The 19,652-nt window shown below is 39.7% G+C and overlaps 1 protein-coding gene and 1 pseudogene across 1 annotated transcript in view; both read right to left on the reverse strand.

Annotated features, from left to right (window-relative positions):
* The window catches only part of CFAP43 (cilia and flagella associated protein 43), a 95,153-nt gene that overhangs the window by 74,741 nt on the left and 760 nt on the right, over nucleotides 1–19,652 (reverse strand). Inside the window, exons 2-5 of the mRNA XM_065923270.1 lie at nucleotides 18,575–18,828; nucleotides 8,966–9,062; nucleotides 2,786–2,953; nucleotides 13–163 (exon numbers count right to left, since the gene is read on the reverse strand). Coding sequence (XP_065779342.1) covers nucleotides 13–163; nucleotides 2,786–2,953; nucleotides 8,966–9,062; nucleotides 18,575–18,828 — 670 coding nt within the window. The remainder of the gene's footprint in view (nucleotides 1–12; nucleotides 164–2,785; nucleotides 2,954–8,965; nucleotides 9,063–18,574; nucleotides 18,829–19,652) is intronic.
* Nucleotides 11,591–16,688, reverse strand: LOC136159031 (tigger transposable element-derived protein 1-like; annotated as a pseudogene).

Genomic DNA, 19,652 nt, shown 5'->3' on the forward strand with positions numbered 1-19,652 from the left:
CCAGGTCAATACCCTGAAAGTTTCTGCCTCTTCACCCACGAGTCCGGCGATGGCTGACACGGGGAGCACAGGTCCATAGATAGGATCCTTGGGCAACGACTGGGGAAAAATGACATCTGTCTCATTAAAAAATGATCCATCTTCCAAAGGCAATTTTACTGACCTGTAGGGGCAAAAAAGACGTCAGAAAAATCAGATTAACAGAAACTAGTCACTGATGGAACTACTTCATATAAGTGGTAAGCAAAGTGCGAGGTGTTACAACTCATTATGAAAAAAAAAAAACAGAAACCAGATAAAAGTAAAACAGTAGATTTAAAACTATTTATCATAAAAGGACAGGTAATACACAGTCATGAATCAAGTACATAGAGATTTTTCAAACCTTTAAAAAGTTAGTATCTAAAGCAGAAATTGGAAACTTGAATGCTGTCAGGGGTCAGGCTAGTGCTATGTGACCAGGTGGGACTGTGGCAGATGGGAAGGTCTTTTCCCTCTCCTGAGACAGTGGAAAAAAATATATATAGGGTTTCTACCTAGTTTCCTAGCACAGAGTTCCTGAAACTCTTATAAATTTCTAAGTGCATTAGGGGCTTCTTTTGTTCTATTGAGGTGATTCTGGGTGGGCTCCTGAGAGGCTCCTGAATGGGCACTGCTCACCAGAAAGACCAAGCCATGACTAGAAGCTTGGAAGTTTCAGCTTCTACTCCCATCTTCGAGAGAGAGCAGAGGAGCTAGAAATGGAGCAAATAATTCATCATGTAGTTGTAGGGAGTCTGGAGAGCTTCCAGGTTGGTGAACACACACACTGGGAGGGTGATGCAGTCCAACCAACTCCCAGAAATGGGACAGAAATTCCTTCATTCAAGACCCTCCAAGACCTCACCCCATGTATCACCATCTGGCTGCTCATCTGCATCCTTTATCATATCCTTCAATAAACTAGTAAACATAAGTGCTGTCCTGAGTTCTGTGAGTTGTTCTTGCAGATTAATGTAACCCAAGGAGTGGGTCATTGAAATCTCTAATCTGTTGCTGGTTAGTTGGAAGTACAGGTAACAACCTAGTCTGAAGCTAGCATCTGCAGTGGAACGGGGAGGGCAGTCTTGTAGGACCAAACCCTTAGCCTATGGAATCTGGTTCTATCTCTGGGTAGAGTGTCAGAATTGAGTTGAATCGTAAACACCCAGCTGGTATCAGGGAGAATTGTTTGGTACGGGGGTTGGGGGTTGGGGGGGTGGGAACTTCCTCCACAAATGTGAGAAATGAAGTGTTCATTCTGAGAGTAAAGGGGGCTCATGAGGAAGAAAAACACAGCAGGGAAGAACTAGGCTTTTTCTGACAAAGAAACAAAAAATCTAAGAATTTTTTCTCTGTACACACCTCCTAAAGCTGGCAGGTACCACTCAGTTCTAACCAAGAGGGTTTGCTGAATTGTGAGAATTTTTATTTCAAAATTTCAAGAGAATATCATAATCTAGAATTGATGAGAAATTTCTCAAATTTTAAATATTGGTAACTAACTCAAATAAAAACACAAGGACCAAAATTAACATACATGTAGATTATTCTCAGCTACCTTTACAACTTCTGGTATTAGGAATTTATTTTCAGATTTACCATATATTTACTTTTAAACCATAACATGGTTATAAAGATGAGTTTAGGGAACTCATGGCTTTATGTGTTAAATTCAAAACATCCTTGGTTCTGTTTTATGAATGATGAATAATTTTGAAAAATCATCATGCAAAAATAGTATTTACCACTCAAATGTAAGGTTTAACTAAGTATTTTCAAATCCTACTTGTTTTCTGATCCAGGACAATCCACTTACTTAGTCTCTCCTTTTATTTTCTTTAAAACAACTCAACATTCAGAACTAGAGAAGAATATTCAAGGGAAGCAAAAGAAAATGTGATAAATTACTTGCCTGCCCTGGCAAAGATCTGATAGAGGCATTATCCATTTTATGAAAAGGTACAGTGTTGTCAATTCTGCCCTGAGACAGATTTGGTTATTCAATGGATTCTCTTAAAAATGAAATTGAGACATAAAGAATACTGAGGAGAAAGAAGTGTCTCTCTTAGGGTTCTCCAGTTTGAAAACTTTATTAACTAACTTCACATTTCTCTTTAAGAAGGCAGGTTTTCAAAATCTGCAACTTCAAGAATGTGCATGTCCAATGTCCCCTCAGTCTTTGACTTTGGGGAGTGTGGAGAGAATGGTAGGCTCAGGACCACCTTAAGTCTTTAAACTCTTTTCAACAAAGGTACCATGATCATCAACTATCACCAGGACATTGGTCTTTGAACTTCTCTTTGACCCAGTCCTATTGAAATAGGCAATTCCATGACTTCACTACATGCAACAACTCTTTTGTTTATAGACGATGTGGCTGAAGATATAATCTATACACTTCTCATATCTAAAATGTTCTTATTTTTGAGATTTCATTTGGGTATCAAAGTAATAGGAACAAAAAGCGATAACACGATCTTTTAGAAATACATATATATTCAATACAATAGGCATATTTTGAAATGGCAAGAGTAAATACAATTTTGGAAAATTAAACCATGTTGGAATAAGGTTGATGTTTAAGCTCAATGGGAAATCAAGTTAAAGAGAATCCTTTCAAAATGCAACGAAGCACTCCAAAGTATGGAAAAAGATGTTTTAAGATGTGTGTATAAAGCCATTTAATTCAGCAAACTGACCCAATCCCATTACATGAATGCAGACAAAAATCCCCACTTTGCTATGTTGTAATGAAGTCTCTTACTTTGCTTTGAGATAATGTTCCTGGTTACTTCTTTCGATGGTCCACACAGTTACTGAACTTGGACTTGACAAGCACAGTTGGTGCCAATTCATGGGGTTAAAAGTCATCTGGCTCACATCTACACCAGGTTGTGACTTCCTGCACAAAATGACACCTGATTCCCAGTTCCTGAAACAAAATTGAGTTTGGTGAAAAAGAATTCATTTGAATTTCATGTCTTGAGAATATATATCTAATTATTGGGTTGGCCATAAAGTTCATTCAGGCTTTTCCGTAAGAGAGAATGCAAACCTGAATGAATTTTTGGCCATCCCCAAAACTTGAGAACAACTTACATAACTTGAGAATTTATTATAGAATTTATTAATCTATTATCTTAATATCAAGGTTAAAATAATTATGCTTATAATTATAGTATTATAGTATACCCTCCTAGAAAAGCAAGACAGTTATTTTAAAATATTACTCTGCAATGTGCTACTAAGGCTGTTTCATGCTCCTTATCAAATTTGGATTTGACCCATTCATATCTAGAAAGTGGAAAGTACCATCACATGTGCTGAAAAGTGTACGTGCTTAAATCACTTATTACTACAGATGAGCACTCTTTGTAAGTTGAGATGCCCTGTATGCACTGACGCCAGCTGATCATTTACTCAGTTTTAAAAATCACAGTAGGCTTCCCAGGTGGCTCAGCACTAAAGAATCCGCCTGCCAATGCAGGAGATGCGGGTTCAGTCCCTGGGTGGGGAAGATTCCCTGGAGAAGGAAATGGCAACCCACTCCAGTATTCTTGCCTGGGAAATCCCATGGACAGAGCAACCTGGCGGGCTACAGTCCACAGGGTCTCAAAGAGTCAGACATGACTTAGGGACGAAACCACTACCACCTGTCCCCGGAAGATCCCATAGGGTTATACTCGGTTGCATTGTTTGGTTTTTGCCCCTTTAACAACAAGCAAAAATCATAATACTGGTACTCTAAAACAGATTAATTCATCTACCCACTTGAGAGAATATCTTGAATGCCTATCATGAGCAAGGTCCTTTGCTAGATAAAATAAACAGAAGAAAAATTCACATGAGCTGTCCCCTCACAAGGAGCCAGAACTCCACTCAAGGTTGTGAATTGCAAACTAAAACTAAATTGTGTGGAGTTCACCCTGTTTCTTGGCTCTCTCCTGCTTCCACCTCCTTCCATCCCCATCACAGAGGTCCCATTCATCATATTAACTAATCTCTTGCTGGTATCACTGATTCCCTGAATTGTTTTTACTTTCTGCCTCAGATGCCTGGGAAAACACATCAACCCTGGATGGATACGGCTGAAAACCTGAGCTGCTGAAACAAAAGAACAAATATCACAGGACTATGTGTGTCGGTGATATTATAAATTCATGTTTACCACCAACGAGGCCCCTCAATACAACCTCCAAACCTCCTTTGTTTCTCTGGTTGGTTCTCTTTCCTATTCTCTAAAGGGCTGATTTTTAATATTCTCCATTTTCCTGAAGGCTCTAACTCCTCCAGCTCCTTCTTACTCTCAGTAAATGGCCTTGACTTCGGTGAAGAAAACAGAGGTTATCAGCCAAGAATTCCTCCAAATTTCTGAGATCGAGTGTGACAACCTGCCAAGTTCTGTATCATTCTTTCCTTACCCTTTCTGTTACAATGGAAGACATACCTCCTGCTGCTTAAGGTCAGTTTTACCACCTGTGCTCTGGACCCTACAGATCTTGACTTCTTAAGAACATTAGTTTACCCATCATTCCTTCTCTTTTGCACCTTTGGGCCCTCCCTCTCTCCTGACTCCTCTCTGTCAACCCTGAAGAGCTCATCTGTACCATCTTTAAAAAAAATCCCTCCCCTAATCTCACACTTTCATGTCTCTCTTCCCTTGGAGCCAACCTCCCTGAGTGAGTTGTTTAAACTCATTGCGTCCTCTTTGTCACTCCTGTTCTCCCCTCCTCCCAGGATATCTGCATCCCATCACCACCATTCCACTGACATAGGTATCTGTCTCCCATCTGTTTGTCTCCAAGATCCACTGACATCCACCTTCATCCCAAACCCGGCAGGCTCTTTTCAGTCCTTGTCTAACTTAACTTCTGCAGGACTGGACTCTGCTCACTACAACTACCTTCTAGGATGACTCTTGGACTCTCTGTCACAAAGCTCTTACGTGAAACCCCTAACTGTCAGCCCCATGCTGTTTCTGGGCCCTGGATCACCTGTTCTGCCTAGCTGACTCGGTGGCTGTCTAACTGCATAGGCTTCAACTAACTTCAGGGGCCCACTTTGCTTGCACCTCATCTCATGCCTGCTCTACACACCCAGAGCCTCAGGTTGCACCAAGTCTGAAAGTGGGGCGGAGTTAATACCCTGTGCAGGGGACTTTTGATTGATGGGGTAACAGGAGTGGTGGGCAAGTTCCCATATCTCCGTCTCCCCTTCCCAGCCCGTGTCACGGCCCAGGGACTGTCCGTGTTCACAGTATTCTACTCGGCCTCTCAAAAGACCACCTGTGGGACAGGGCAGCTGAGTGGTGTCCAGTGAATTACTGTGCGCTCACAGTGGCTCTCTTCCTTCCCTCCCCCTTTCTGGCTTGCCTCTTCCCTGAAACTGTACTCTCTCCTAAAGAGGGGGCATGTGAGTTTCTGCCTCAGGCTCTGCTTTCTTCAGCATCCAGGCTCAGGTGCGTTCTGGAACCTCCATGCCCCTGTCCGTCCTTGCTCCATGACTGCTCCTTCTGAATGTCCTATGAGGCCCTTTTCCCCTTTGAGTCCCTTTTATTGGTGTGCCTCTAGGTTCTGTTCAAGGTTCTCTGTAGGTGCTCTATCCACTTTCAGCACTCTGACTACTAATCTAACAACTCCCAAATGTTAACCTCCAGCACTCTCTCCTGAGCTCTGGTCCTAGCTATCTAGGATAGAGGCAAACTGCGTCTCTCAAAATCTATTCTCCGTTTCTCCTTCCTAGTAACAGAATTCCCTGGTTTTTAACCAGGTACATGGTCACCCACAGTGAGGACCGTATTTCCCAGCATGTTTTGTAGCTCCATGTGGCTTGTGACTAAGCTGGCCAGTGGGCTCTACGTGGTAGTGATGCATGCAGTTCCCACTCTATGTGTCCAACAAAGGTTTGTGCTCTCCCCATTATGCTTCTCCCTTCCACGTGGCTCCCCAAAATATATGGCTGTTGCCCCACTTTATACTAGAGATGGGGGCAACACCCTAGGAGTGTGAGAACAACGGAATAGGGGAGACAGAATCCACACACCAGTAAGCCACCAGATCAGCCACGGGCTGCTCATATCCAAACTGCTATATGGGAGAAAAAAACTCCTGTCTTGTTTAAGCCATCTCTTTGGGGTGATTTGGGTTTCTGTGGCAGCAACTGAGCCTTAATCCTAACTGATATATCAACTGCCAACTAGACATCACCATTTCTTTATCTCAGGCACCCTCAGCTCAGCTTGTCCCAACTCATCTTCCCCAATCGCCTCTTCCAACCTCCCCCCACCCAGGCCTTCTATATCTTTCTGAAAAGCACCATCATGTCCCCAAGTTTCCCAAGTCACAACTCTGGGTAAAACCCTCAACTGTCCCTCTCGCTCAGCACCATGCCCAACATTCAGTCAGTCACCAAGACCAGTGGTGCTGCCTCCTAAACACCTCCCAAATATCTCCACTTTCCTGCATCCCTATGCTCACTATTCCAGTCCATGCCACGACTATCTCTCATCTGGACCACCAAAGCTTCCTAATTGGTGTTCCCTCCTTGATGTGACCAGAGATCTTTATATGCAGACTGATCATGTCATTTTCACATCCCTGGTAAAAGTCCTTAATAGACTCCCATTGCCTCTATGATAAAGGATGTGCCAACTTGCATGCCTTATACAAAGGATGAGTATCCTTTTGCATTAGTTATTAATAACATACCCCTTTCCTTCTCACAAGTGTCCAGATTTGGATGATAAACTCCATGGTCACATGTTTACAAGGCTGATCACACACAGGCCTCACACTGTCCCTTTTGGCTTGCCTCTCATGGCTGGTCTCTTGTTTACAACATTACGACCTCTTAATTAAATCTTCAAATTTGCCATATTTTCTGACCTCAAGGCCTTTGCGCATGCCTTTCCTCTGCTTAGAATCTTCTTTCTTCTCCTCTTCACAAATCTCATTCCTACTCATCTTTTAAGTATTGCTATGGATTGATTTGTGTCTCCCACAATTCACAGGTTAAAGGTCCTCACCCTCAGTATCTCAGAGTGTGACCTTATTTGGAAGGAGGGTCTTTCCTAAATGAAATGAAGTCTTTTACTGGGGCCCGACTCCAATATGATTAGTAAACTTATAAAAGAAGAAATTAAGAGACAGATATTCAAACAAGGAGAACACCATGTGAACACGAGGACAGTTATTCACAATCAGGAACAGATTCTCCATCATAGCCCTCAGCAGGAATCAATCCTGCTGACACCTTGATCTCAAGATTTCTGCCCTCCAGAACTGAGACAATAAATTTTTGTGGTTAAACCACTCAGTTTTTGGTACTTTGTTAATGGCAGCCCTAGCAAACTAAAACAATCATTACCACGTGAGTGAGTAAACAGATTGTGCTATATACCACGGAATACAAAGGAATGAAGTACTGAAACACACAGCAGCATGGGAGAATTTAAAAATAACTGTGCAGCATGGAAGAAGTCAGATTAAAAAAATAGTATATAAAGTATATGCAATTCTATAAAATGCAAACTAACTCGGAGTGAGAGAAAATACACCTCTGGTTCCCCAGGGGTGAAGGCAGGGAAGCAATGGTATACAGGTATGTGTGTCCACTTAGTCATGGCCGACTCTATGAGGCCCCAGGGACTGTAGCCCACCAGGCTTCTCTGTCCATGGGATTTCCCAGGCAAGAATATTGGCGTGGGTTGCTGTTTCCTTCTCCAGGGGATCTCCCCAACACAGGGATCAACCCTGAGTCTCTTGCGCCCCCTGCATTGCCAGGTGGATACTTCACCCTGGGAAGCCACAGGTATGTGTGGCTTACCTGCGTCTGAAGGAAGGATCTGAAGGAGCACAGGAAAACTTTTGGAGATGATGGATATATTCATCATCCTGATCGTGGTGATGGTTTCATGAGTAAGTCAAAAGTCATCAAGTTGTGTATATATATAGTTTATTATATATCAATTATATCTCAGTAGAGTTTTTTTTTTTTTTAAAGTAACTCTACATAAACTAAATGTTGTTCTCTGAATCTAGATTATTACATTCTTCCATGAGCAATGCTGGTGTGTGTGTGTGTGTGTCTGTGCATGTGTGTGTGAGCACTCAGTGATATCTATTTCTTTGCAACCCCATGGACTGACACCCACCAGGCTCCTCTGTCCATGGAATTTTCCAGGTAAGAATATTGGAGTGGGTTGCCATTTACTTCTCCAAGGGATCTTCCCCACCCAGGGACTGAATCCAAGTTTCTTGCGTCTCCTGCATTGGTAGGTGGCTTCTTTAACAGCCAGGTCACCACAGAAGCCCCGAGAAAAGCTGGTATGTAAAGGGTATTCTCAATCATCGTTGGAGCATTCCATATTTCACCTTAATAAGACAAATTTCCCCCAGAAGGAGTCTATATTATGGATTGAACAGTGAGTGCATCTTTGAAGGTAGCCACATGAAGTGACCCAGCAAAGACCAGACATGTGTCTTATTAACAAGTATTGTCTTTACAGCTGGAAAATGCCATATGATGTTCTACTCTCTGAACATATAACTGTTCTAATGTCCCTAAAAATAATTACTTCAAACTGAGCTTTAATATAGCGCCATCTTAATTTCAACATTAGTGGAAACTATAAAATAATTCAAAGGTATCATATGATTTAAGAAACAATAAAACTTTATGTAAGTATCCATGTATTCTTTACCTGACAAAGGAATGTTATAACACATTAATAAGAAGAGAAAGACAGCAATTAATCTCTTTTAGCTTTTGCCCTGCCAATTTGCTGCCTGAAATTGGTGATTATATTAAGCCAATGACTAGGACTTTTATTTGTTTCACTTTTCCTTGTTTCAGATTTTTCATGTAGATGTCCTTTGATACAATCTAGAAGGACAGATTAAAATGTGACCCAGTGAAAAGAATTCTGCAGGAGGCTGCAACTTACCAGAGGGCCAGTTCAAATTCTGGGAGGGAGGAGTAACTAGCCAGGTAGGTGCCACAGTAACTGAAGGAAAGTAAAGTGTAGTCTAGGAGAACGTTGCCTATAATATAAAAACCATTATAAGGATTTAACCATGTTCAGATTAACTGTAGTCTTATAGTTTAATTTCCTTACTTAATAATTTTTACATAATTCAAAAGCTTTGGCCCCTAGAATAAGAGATGTCTTAACTGACATCTAACACTATTAATAGAAAGTCATGAGCACAGTTAAGATTCATTTTTAAAAGATTTTAGAGTGAATTAAGCCATGAGGTTGCTGCCTCGTGACTTCAGTGCAAAATTGAGTCCACTGCACCATGTACATCCCCATGTGACTTGAAATGGCCCAAGAATAAATACATGAAACATGGTAATTAGAAAAGCTATTCATTCAAACAACTTGAAAAACCTTGAGGAGTTGTAATAATTTTAGCTTGCTTCCATATCTCTGTCTTGTAGGTTATATATGGCCCTTAGCTTAATATCTTTCAGTCTTTAGAACAACTAAAAAAGTTCTTTTCTCATTTGTACCTGCAGCTGAAGATATGAAACATGACTTTAAAAGTCTTAGCAACATGTTTAAAATGTGCATAGTGAGGATGCTAATACAGGGAAGTATCTGCTTCTGCCTTCCTTATATGTGAGGCTCTGGTTTCCCCTCCTTTAGCTGCTGCCCCTCAGTGTGGTTTCATAGATGCAAGCTTTGCCTTCTATGTTTGTCTTCTTTACATTCATGTCTTTGTATCACTTTTTACCTCTACCTTCAACAACAATAACAAAAATGTTATCTTTTAACACTCTGCCTAGCAACTATAAGCTTTAAAAAAAACTGTGACCTTGATGAGCAGAGAAACTTCATCTCAGTTTAAGAAACTCTTTTAAATGAATGTTGAAAAATAAATAAAATGAATATTGAGATGAAAGACTTTATGTTTTTGGACATTGCTAGTCTTGTGGTTTGGACAAGTTCTTTTTCCACTGCTTTATCAGAATATCTGTCTTTTTTCCTTATCGTTTCATAAATGCTCTGAAAATATTTGGTCATATTTGTTCAAATATTTCCCTCAGTTTATTATTTGCTTTTTAATTTTTATGGTATTTCAGATGTTCACAAGTTTTAAATTTGTATGTAATCAAAAATATGTCTATTTTAAGTTGTAGCCTTTATGTAAAAAGTTCTTCTCCGTCCTCAAATTATTTCAGTTTTCCACCACATATATTCTACTTTTCGATAGGTTTGTTGTTTATAGTGAGTTATTTTTGTTTGATATAAGTTTTGGTGTACAGAATGATAACAATGAGTACCTAATTTGATACTTTTCTTCTAATAAGTTTTCTTAACTCCATCATTGAATAATCCAGATCATCTATTGTGTGTGTGTGTGTGTGCATGTCTGGGAGCATCTTCATCATATACTTAGCTTTATAGATCCCAGAGCCTGTCCCCAGCCTTCAACTCTTCCACTGACAGAGTGATCCCTACACCAATACCACAGTCTACCTGTCTACAGCACCATTATGCTAAGAGGGCCATTGGCCTTGACATCAAGCTCTTTCAAATTATTCTCATTCTCTACTTTTTGTTCTGGAAGAACATTTATTTAAGTACTCCTGGCTCTCTAAAACATGATAAACCTATGATTTACATTCCGTGAAGAATATGAGAAATATAGTTAAAATAACTATAATTTTCACGCAGGAATATGCCTCTTTATGTTTAAATATTTTGTATCAGTGATTTTTATGTTTTTCTTCATTGAGGTCAGTCACATTTCTTCCTTGAAGCATTTCTAAGTGTTTAAATCTTCCAATTGCATTGATATTTATTTTGAAATCAGCATCTTACTGAGCATTATTTCATTAGTCTTAGTACACTATTATCTATTAACTCCTTTTCCATAGGTATAATTTTTCAGTTTCAAATTTGTTGCATTGGCTGGAAACTCCAAGTTGGTTTTAATATTAGTGGTAACAACAGGTATCCTCAGTGACTTAGTCCTAACTTAATTGTAAATACTTTTAGAGTTTCATTATTTAACATGAATGCTGGCTATTGGTTTGAATTAACTTTCATTGCTTGAACAGGGCAACAGCCAAATAATAAAGCTTGGGGAAATTTTAAAGAAGGGTAGTTACATTCATGTACTGGAATACTTTGGAGATTATGGGTTTGGCTTCAGACCAGTGCAATAAAGCAAATATTGCATAAAGTCACACAATTTTTTTGGTTTCCCAGTACATGTAAAAGTTATATTTATATGTAGTCTAGTAAGTGTGCAATAGAATTATGTTTTTAAAATGTACCTTTCTTAATTTTAAAATATTCTATTACCAAAAGATGGGGCTTCCCTGGTAGCTCAGCTGGTAAAGAATCTACCTGCAATTCAGGAGACTCCGGTTCAATTCCTGGGTTGGGAAGATCTGCTGGAGAAGGTATAAGTTACCTACTCCAGTATTCTTGGACTTCTCTGGTGACTTAGACTGTAAAGAATCTGCCTGCAATGTGGGAGATCTGGGTTCAGTCCCTGGGTTGGGAAGATCCCCTGGAGAAGAAATTACCAAAAGATGCTAAGCATCATTTGAGTCTTTAGTAAACAATAATCTTTTTTGCTGGTGGAGGGACTTGCCTTGATGTTGATGGCTGCTGACTGATTGGGGAAGTGATTGCTGAAGGCTGGGTGGCTGTGGTAATCAGAGTAAGACAACAATGAAGTTTGCCATATCGAAGTCTCTTCCTTTCATGAATGATACCTCTGGAGCATGCAATGCTGTTTGATAGCATTTTACCCAGTGTAGAACTCCTTTCAAAACTGAAGTCAGTATTCTCAAACTCTACTATCACTTAATCAACCAAGCTTATGTAATATTCTAAGCTCTTTCTTGTCATTTCAACAACCTCATAGCATTGTCACCTGAAATAGATTCCAACTCAATAAACTACTTTCTTAGCTCAGCCATGAAAAGAAACTCCTCATCTGTTTTAAGTTTTACAATGAGAGTGCAGCAATTCAGTCACATCTTCAGGCTCCACTTCTCATTCTAGTTCTCTTGCTATTTCCACCACACCTGCAATGACTTCCTCCACTAAAGTATTGAACCACTCAGTCATCCATCAGGGTTGGAATCCACTCCTTTCAAACTCCTATTAGTATTGATATTTTTGACCTCTTTCAATGAATTCCAAATGTTCTTAATTGCATCCAGAATGGTGAATCTTTTCTAGAGGTTTTCAATCTATTAATACTTTGCCCAGACCTATTAAAGGAGTCACTACCTATGGCACCTACAGTCTTACAAAATATATTTCTTGAACAATAGGACTTGACAGGAGAAGTTACTCCTTGATCCACAGGCTGCAGAAGGGATGTGTTATCAGGCATGAAAACAACATTAATCTCATCGTACATCTTCATCAGAACTCTTGGGTGACCAGGTGCACTGTCGATGAGCAGTAATATTTTGAAAGGAATTTCTTTTCTGAGCAGTAGGTCTCAATAGTGAAATATTAAATTATTAAACATTAAATATTTAACTGAATATTAAAATATTTAGTAGAACATGCTGTAAATAGATATGCTCTCATCCAGGATGTGTAGAGTAGAGGCAATAGGATTTGTAGAGTACACACAGTAGATTTACCAGAGCTTTTAAGAGCTCTAGGATTTTCAAAATGGTAAATGAGCATTGGCTTCAACTTCAAGTCACAAGCTGCGTTTATCCCTAACAAGAGTCAGCTTGCCTTTGAAGCTTTGAAACCAGGTACTGACCTCTTCCTCTATTTCTTTGCATTGATCCCTGAGGAAGGCTTTCTTATCTCTCCTTGCTATTCTTTGGAACTCTGCATTCAAATGGGAATATCTTTCCTTTTCTCCTTTGCTTTTCGCTTCTCTTCATTTCACAGCTATTTGTAAGGCCTCCTCAGACAGCCATTTTGCTTTTTTGCATTTCTTTTGCTTGGGGATGGTCTTGATCCCTGTCTCCTATACAATGTCACGAACCTCCATCCACAGTTCATCAGGCTCTCTGTCTATCAGATCTAGTCCCTTAAATCTATTTCCCACTTCCACTGTATAGTCATAAGGGATTTGATTCGGGTCATACCTGAATGTTCTAGTGGTTTTCTCCACTTTCTTCAATTTCAGTCTGAATTTGGAAATAAGGAGTTCATGATCTGAGCCACAGTCAGCTCCTGGTCTTGTTTTTGCTGACTGTATAGAGTTTCTCCATCTTTGGCTGCAAAGAATATAATCAATCTGATTTTGGTGTCGACCATCTGGTGATGTCCATGTGTAGTCTTCTCTTGTGTTGTTGGAAGAGGGTGTTTGCTATGACCAGTGCATTCTCTTGGCAAAACTTTATTAGCCTTGGCCCTGCTTCATTCTGTACTCCAAGGCCAAATTTGCCTGTTACTCCAGGTGTTTCTTGACTTCCTACTTTTGCATTCCAGTCTCCTATAATGAAAAGGACATCTCTTTTGGGTGTTAGTTCTAGAAGGTCTTGTAGGTCTTCATAGAACTGTTCAACTTCAGCTTCTTCAGCATTACTGGTCGGGGCATAGACTTGAGTTGATGTGATATTGAAGACGTGATATTGAACAGTTTGCCTTGGAAACAGACAGAGATTATTCTGTCGTTTTTGAGATTGCATCCAAGTACTGCATTTCGGACTCTTCTGCTGACTATGATGGCTACTCCATTTCTTCTAAGGGATTCCTGCCCACAGTAGTAGATATAATGCTCATCTGAGTTAAATTCATCCATTCCAGTCCATCTCAGTTTGCTGATTCCTAGAATGTTGATGTTCACTCTTGTCATCTCCTATTTGACCACTTCCAATTTGCTTTGTTTCATGGACCTAACATTCCAGGTTCCTATATAATATTGCTCTTTACAGCATCAAACCTTGCTTCTATCACCAGTCCCATCCACAACTGGGTATTGTTTTTGCTTTGGCTCCATCCTTTCATTCTTTCTGGAATTATTTCTCCACTGATCTCCAGTAGTATGTTGGGCACCTACTGACCTGGGGAGTTCATCTTTCAGTGTCCTATCTTTTTGCCTTTTCATACTGTTCATGGGGTTCTCAAGGCAAGAATATTGAAGTGGTTTGCCATTCCCTTCTCCAGTGGACCACATTCTGTCAGAACTCTCCATCATGACCCATCCATCTTGGGTGGCCCCACATGGCATGGCTTAGTTTCATTGAGTTAGACAAGGCTGTGGTCCGTGTGATCAGATTGGCTAGTTGTCTGTGATTGTGGTTTCAGTCTGTCTGCCCTCTGATTCCCTCTCTCAGATCTCTTCAAGAAAATTAGAGATACCAAGGGAACATTTCATGCAAAGATGGGCTCAATAAAAGACAGAAATGGTAGGGACCCAACAGAAGTAGAAGATATTAAGAAGAGGTGGCAAGAATACACAGAAGAACTGTACAAAAAAAATCTTCATGACCCAGATAATCATGATGGTGTGATCACTCACCTAGAGCCAGACATCCTGGAATGTGAAGTCAAGTGGGCCTTAGGAAGCATCACTACAAACAAAGCTAGGGAGGTGATGGAATTCCAGTTGAGCTATTTCAAATCCTGAAAGATGATTCTGTGAATGTGCTGCACTCAATATGACAGCAAATTTGGAAAACTCAGCAGTGGCCACAGGACTGGGAAAGGTCAGTTTTCATTCCAATCCAAAAGAAAGGCAATGCCAAAGAATGCTCAAACTACCGCACAATTGCACTCATTGCCTGGTGGGCTGCCGTCTATGGGGTCACACAGAGTCGGACATGACTGAAGTGACTTAGGAGCAGTAGCAGTACATGCTAGTAAAGTGATGCTTAAAATTCTCCGAGCCGGGCTTCAGCAACACGTGAACCGTGAACTCCCAGATGTTCAAACTGGTTTTAGAAAAGGCAGAGGAACCAGAGATCAAATTGCCGACATCTGCTGGATCATCGAAAAGCAAGAGAGTTCCAGAAAAACATCTACTTCTGCTTTATTGACTATGCCAAAGCCTTTGACAGTGTGGACCACAATTAACTGTGGAAAATTCTGAAGGAGATGGGAATACCAGACCACCTGACCTGCCTCTTGAGAAACCTGTATGCAGGTCAGGAAGCAACAGTTGGAACTGGGCATGGAACAACAGACTGGTTCCAAATAGGAAAAGGAGTACGTCAAGGCTGTATATTGTCACCCTGCTTATTTAACTTATATGCAGAGTACATCATGAGAAACACTGGGCTGGAAGAAGCACAAGCTGGAATCAAGATTACCAGGAGAAATATCAATAACCTCAGATATGCAGATGACATCACCCTTATGGCAGAAAGTGAAGAAGAACTAAAGAGCCTCTTGGTGAAAGTGTAAAAGAAGAGTGAAAAAGTTGGCTTAAAGCTCAACATTCAGAAAACTAAGATCATGGCATGTGGTCCCATCACTTCATGGCAAATGGATGGGGAAACAGTGGCTGACTTTATTTTTCTGGGCTCCAAAATCACTGCAGATGGTGACTGGCAGCCATGAAATTAAAAGACGCTTACTCCTTGAAAGGTAAGTTATGAGCAACCTAGACAGCATATTAAAAAGCAGAGACCTTACCTTGTCAACAAAGGTCCATCTAGTCAAGGCTATAGTTTTTCCAGTAGTCATGTATGGATGTGAGAGTTGGACTACAAAGAAAGCTGAGCGCCAAAGAATTGATGCTTTTGAACTGTGGTGTTGGAGAAGACTCTTGAGAGTCCCTTGGACTGCAAGGAGATCCAACCAGTCCATCCTAAAGGAGATCAGTCCTGGGTGTTTGTTTGTAGGACTGATGTTGAAGCTGAAACTCCAACACTTCGGTCACCTGATGCGAAGAGCTGACTCATTTGAAAAGACCCTGATACTGGGAAAGATTGAGGGCAGGAGAAGAAGGGGATGGCAGAGGATGAGATGGTTGGATGGCATCACCGACTCAATGGACATGGGTTTCAGTGGACTCCGGGAGTTGGTGATGGACAGGGAGGCCTGGTGTGCTGCAGTCCATGTGGTCGCAAAGAGTCGGACACGACTGAGCGACTGAACTGAACTGAACTGACCTCTTCTCTCTGTATTAAAGTCCTAGAAAGCATCTTCTTCCAGTACAAAGCTTATTCATCTAAATACACTGAAAATCTGTTCCATAGTCTAGCTACCTTTATTAATTTTCTTAGCAAGATCTTTTGAATGACTTCCTACAGCTTCTACATCAGCACTTGTTGCTTCACCTTACACTTTTTATATTATGGAGATGACTTCTTTCTTTAAACCTCATGAACCAATGACTGATAGCTTTGAATTTTTCTTCTGCAGCTTCCTCAGCTCTCTCAGTCTTCATATAACTGAAGAGTTAGGGCCTGGCTTTTCAGTAAGTTTTGGCTTAAGGGAATTTAAGGATATTTGATCATACATATCATTAAAACTTTCTCCATGTCAGCAATGATGCTATTTTGCTTTCTTATATCTGTGTTCACTGGAGCAGCACTTTGAATTTCCTTTAAGAACTTTCCTTTGCATTTACAACTTAGTTAACTATTTGGTGCAAGAGGCCTAGCTTTTGACCCCTCTTGGCTTTTGACATGTCTTTTTCACTGAGCTTAATTATTTCTAGCTTTTTATTTAAAGGCAGAGGTGTGTGACTCTTCCTTTCACTTGAACACTTAGAGGCCATTGTAGGGTTATTGTGCTACATGCTCAGTCATTTCAGTCGCGTTCGACTCTGTGAGACACTATGGACTGTAGTCTGCCAGACTCCTCTGTCCACGGGATTCTCCAGGCAAGAATACTGGAGTGGGTTGCCGTTTCCTCCTCCAGGGGATCTTCCCTACCCAGGGATCGACCCACATCTCCAGTGCCCCTGCATTGCAAACAGATTGTTTACCATTGAGCTACCAGGGAAGTTATTAATGGCCTAATTTCAATATTAATAGGCTTAATTTCAATATTGCTGTGTCTCAAGAAATAGAGAGGCCTGAGGAGGGAGAGACAGACAGGGGAATGGTTGTTTAGTGAAACAGTCAGAACATAACAAAAGATTAGAGATTAAGTCTGCCATCTTATATGGGTGTAGTTTATGGCAACCCAAAAGAAATACAATAGTAACTGTATTCTATTGAATAGGTCACTGATCACTATAACAAATATCATAATAATGAGAAAGCTTGAAAAACTGTAATAACTACTAAAATGTGACACAGAGACACGAAGTGAGCAAATACTTATTATAAAAATGGTGCCAGTAGACTGGCTCAATACAGGGCTGCAACGAACCTTCAATCTTTCAAAAATACACTATCCATAAAGCAGAATAAAGCAAAGCATAATAGAGCAAGATACGCCTGTAGATAGTCCCCAGTGCATGAGCCAGGGTTAGGTTTTAAATGTTGTTTTACTCTGTTGAGAACACAGACTTCCCACAAAGAAAGTATTAAATGATAAATTTCTTGGCATGATCCAAACACTTATTTCACCAAAATTTACCAAACTAAGATGCCACAGCCTCAAGCCCTCCTGAGCTTTCTGCCCAAGATGTGCTACATTAGGGAATGGCTACATGGGGGCTTCAGCAGATGTGCACTAGGCCAGTCTGGGACAGTTTTGTCTATGAATGAGTTAATAATAACTTAAATGGTAGGAAAATTTGATTGACATTGTATATATGACATACGGAGAAGGAAGTGGCAACCCACCCCAGTATTCTTGCCTGGGAAACTCCATGGACAGAGGAGCCTAGTGTACTGTCCATGGGGTCGAAAGAGTCAGACATAACTAAACAACATGTGATATATATGTATATATAATATACATATATATATATACACATATATTTGTATATGATATATATGTATATATAATACATACATATATGTATATATGTGATATATATGTATTTATTATATACATATATATGTATATAATATATGCATATATATACATATATTTTCACATAGGTTATATATTATGCAATTATATATGTTATATATAATTTCATGTGTTAACAGTAGATACCATTATCTTCATTTCATGCATCAGGAAATTGAGGCTCAGAGACTTATCCTTTAGAAGTTATATGATATTCATTCAGTTAGATTTTTAATAAATCATAAGGAAAGAAAATATTGTTCTGAAAAAGGTTTACAAACAGCATTTATTGTTCTAATAGAGTATTCTAATCCAGTGCCTTTCAAGTTTGATGTACATATGAATCACCTAGGGAATCTGTTTAAAATGTAGATTACAATTCAGTAGGTATTGGATGAGAGCAGAGTTTCTGCATTTACAACAAGCATCCTAGGTGATGCAATGTTGATTGTAAGGAGAACACATATTGAGTAGCAAGGCTCTAGCCTACTTAATTAAATTCTCAGTGATCACCCTGTTTCCTTCCTTATAAATATGTTATTCCAAAAAAACAAAAACAAAAACAAAAACACACCAAAACTGAAAAAACAATCTTTAAAAAAAAGAAAAGAAAACCTTCATGTATAAGAGCTAAATCTGGTCACAGCTTAAAACAAAATCTTTCAGTCATGTCTGAGGAAGGGTCTTGTAAAATACCTTTTAATTTGGTCCTTCTGGTTAATCCAGGAAAGTTGTATATGTATATGAGTGGTCTTAGCCGTCGATCAGAAAAAGCCACAACTTCATAAGGAATGTTAGTTGCCACGACGCCCACAATTCCATTCATACACTGGAGTACTGTTCTTTTCTTGGTTTCAATATTGATAAATATTACGAAATTCCCAGAAGGGTAGCAAATGGTGCTGTCATTGACAAAATGAACATTCTGCTTGGGGAATCCTTGCACCCATCTTTGGGGAAAAAAATACGTCACATCAGTAGAATAGAATACATTTCAAATACTTTTTCTTTCTTTCTGTTTTAAACAAGGCAAACAATATATCATGAACATTTTTGAAACTCATCTATTCTCTTCTCACCCCTCTTCTGCCTCAAACCACCTCTCAGATAAAAGAACACACAAGGTTGCTGTGAGACCAGTTCCAGTTCAGACACTAAAGAAACTTAAGTGTAGACCTAAAGTTCCACAGGCCTTGAGAATCTTCTTCAGGGACTTTTCTAGTGAAGCACAACCTCTGTTCAAACCTCAAAGAAAATCTTCCTTCTGAGAAAATCTCAGAAGGATTTCTGTGGTCTTGTAAGCATAGAAAAGAAAAAGTAAAAATGAGAGAGAGCAAAAAGAGCTTGATCCTAATAGAAAACAGGTGCATCCTCGAGGCCTTACCTTTAAAACTCGTTTTGATTTAAAAAATAAACTTTTAAAAAAGCTTTAAATAAGATAGCCTGGATCCACCTGAAACTACCACAAGGTTGTTGATTAGCTATATTCCAATATAAAATGAAAAGTTAAAAAGAGAGAGAGCCTGCTGAGTGGTTCTGAGCCAAATAGGAAACTTGCTTCTTTACTAAGATGGAGTGTGTGCAGCTATATTTTAGATCTAAAACTAGAGATAAATGCACAAAGTAAAAGAAGTAAGTAGGCATGAATGAAAAGGTTAGAACACAAAAGTAATATATTTTTAAGTAAGGAGTGTGTGGTGAATGTTAAGCTAGAGGAAGAAGACAGAGATGAGAGTCTGAGATGAGGGGAGAGCCTACCTCTATTTAAATGTTA

Source organism: Muntiacus reevesi, chromosome 2 (assembly GCF_963930625.1).
Source record: "Muntiacus reevesi chromosome 2, mMunRee1.1, whole genome shotgun sequence".
NCBI classification, from domain to species: Eukaryota; Metazoa; Chordata; class Mammalia; order Artiodactyla; family Cervidae; genus Muntiacus; species Muntiacus reevesi.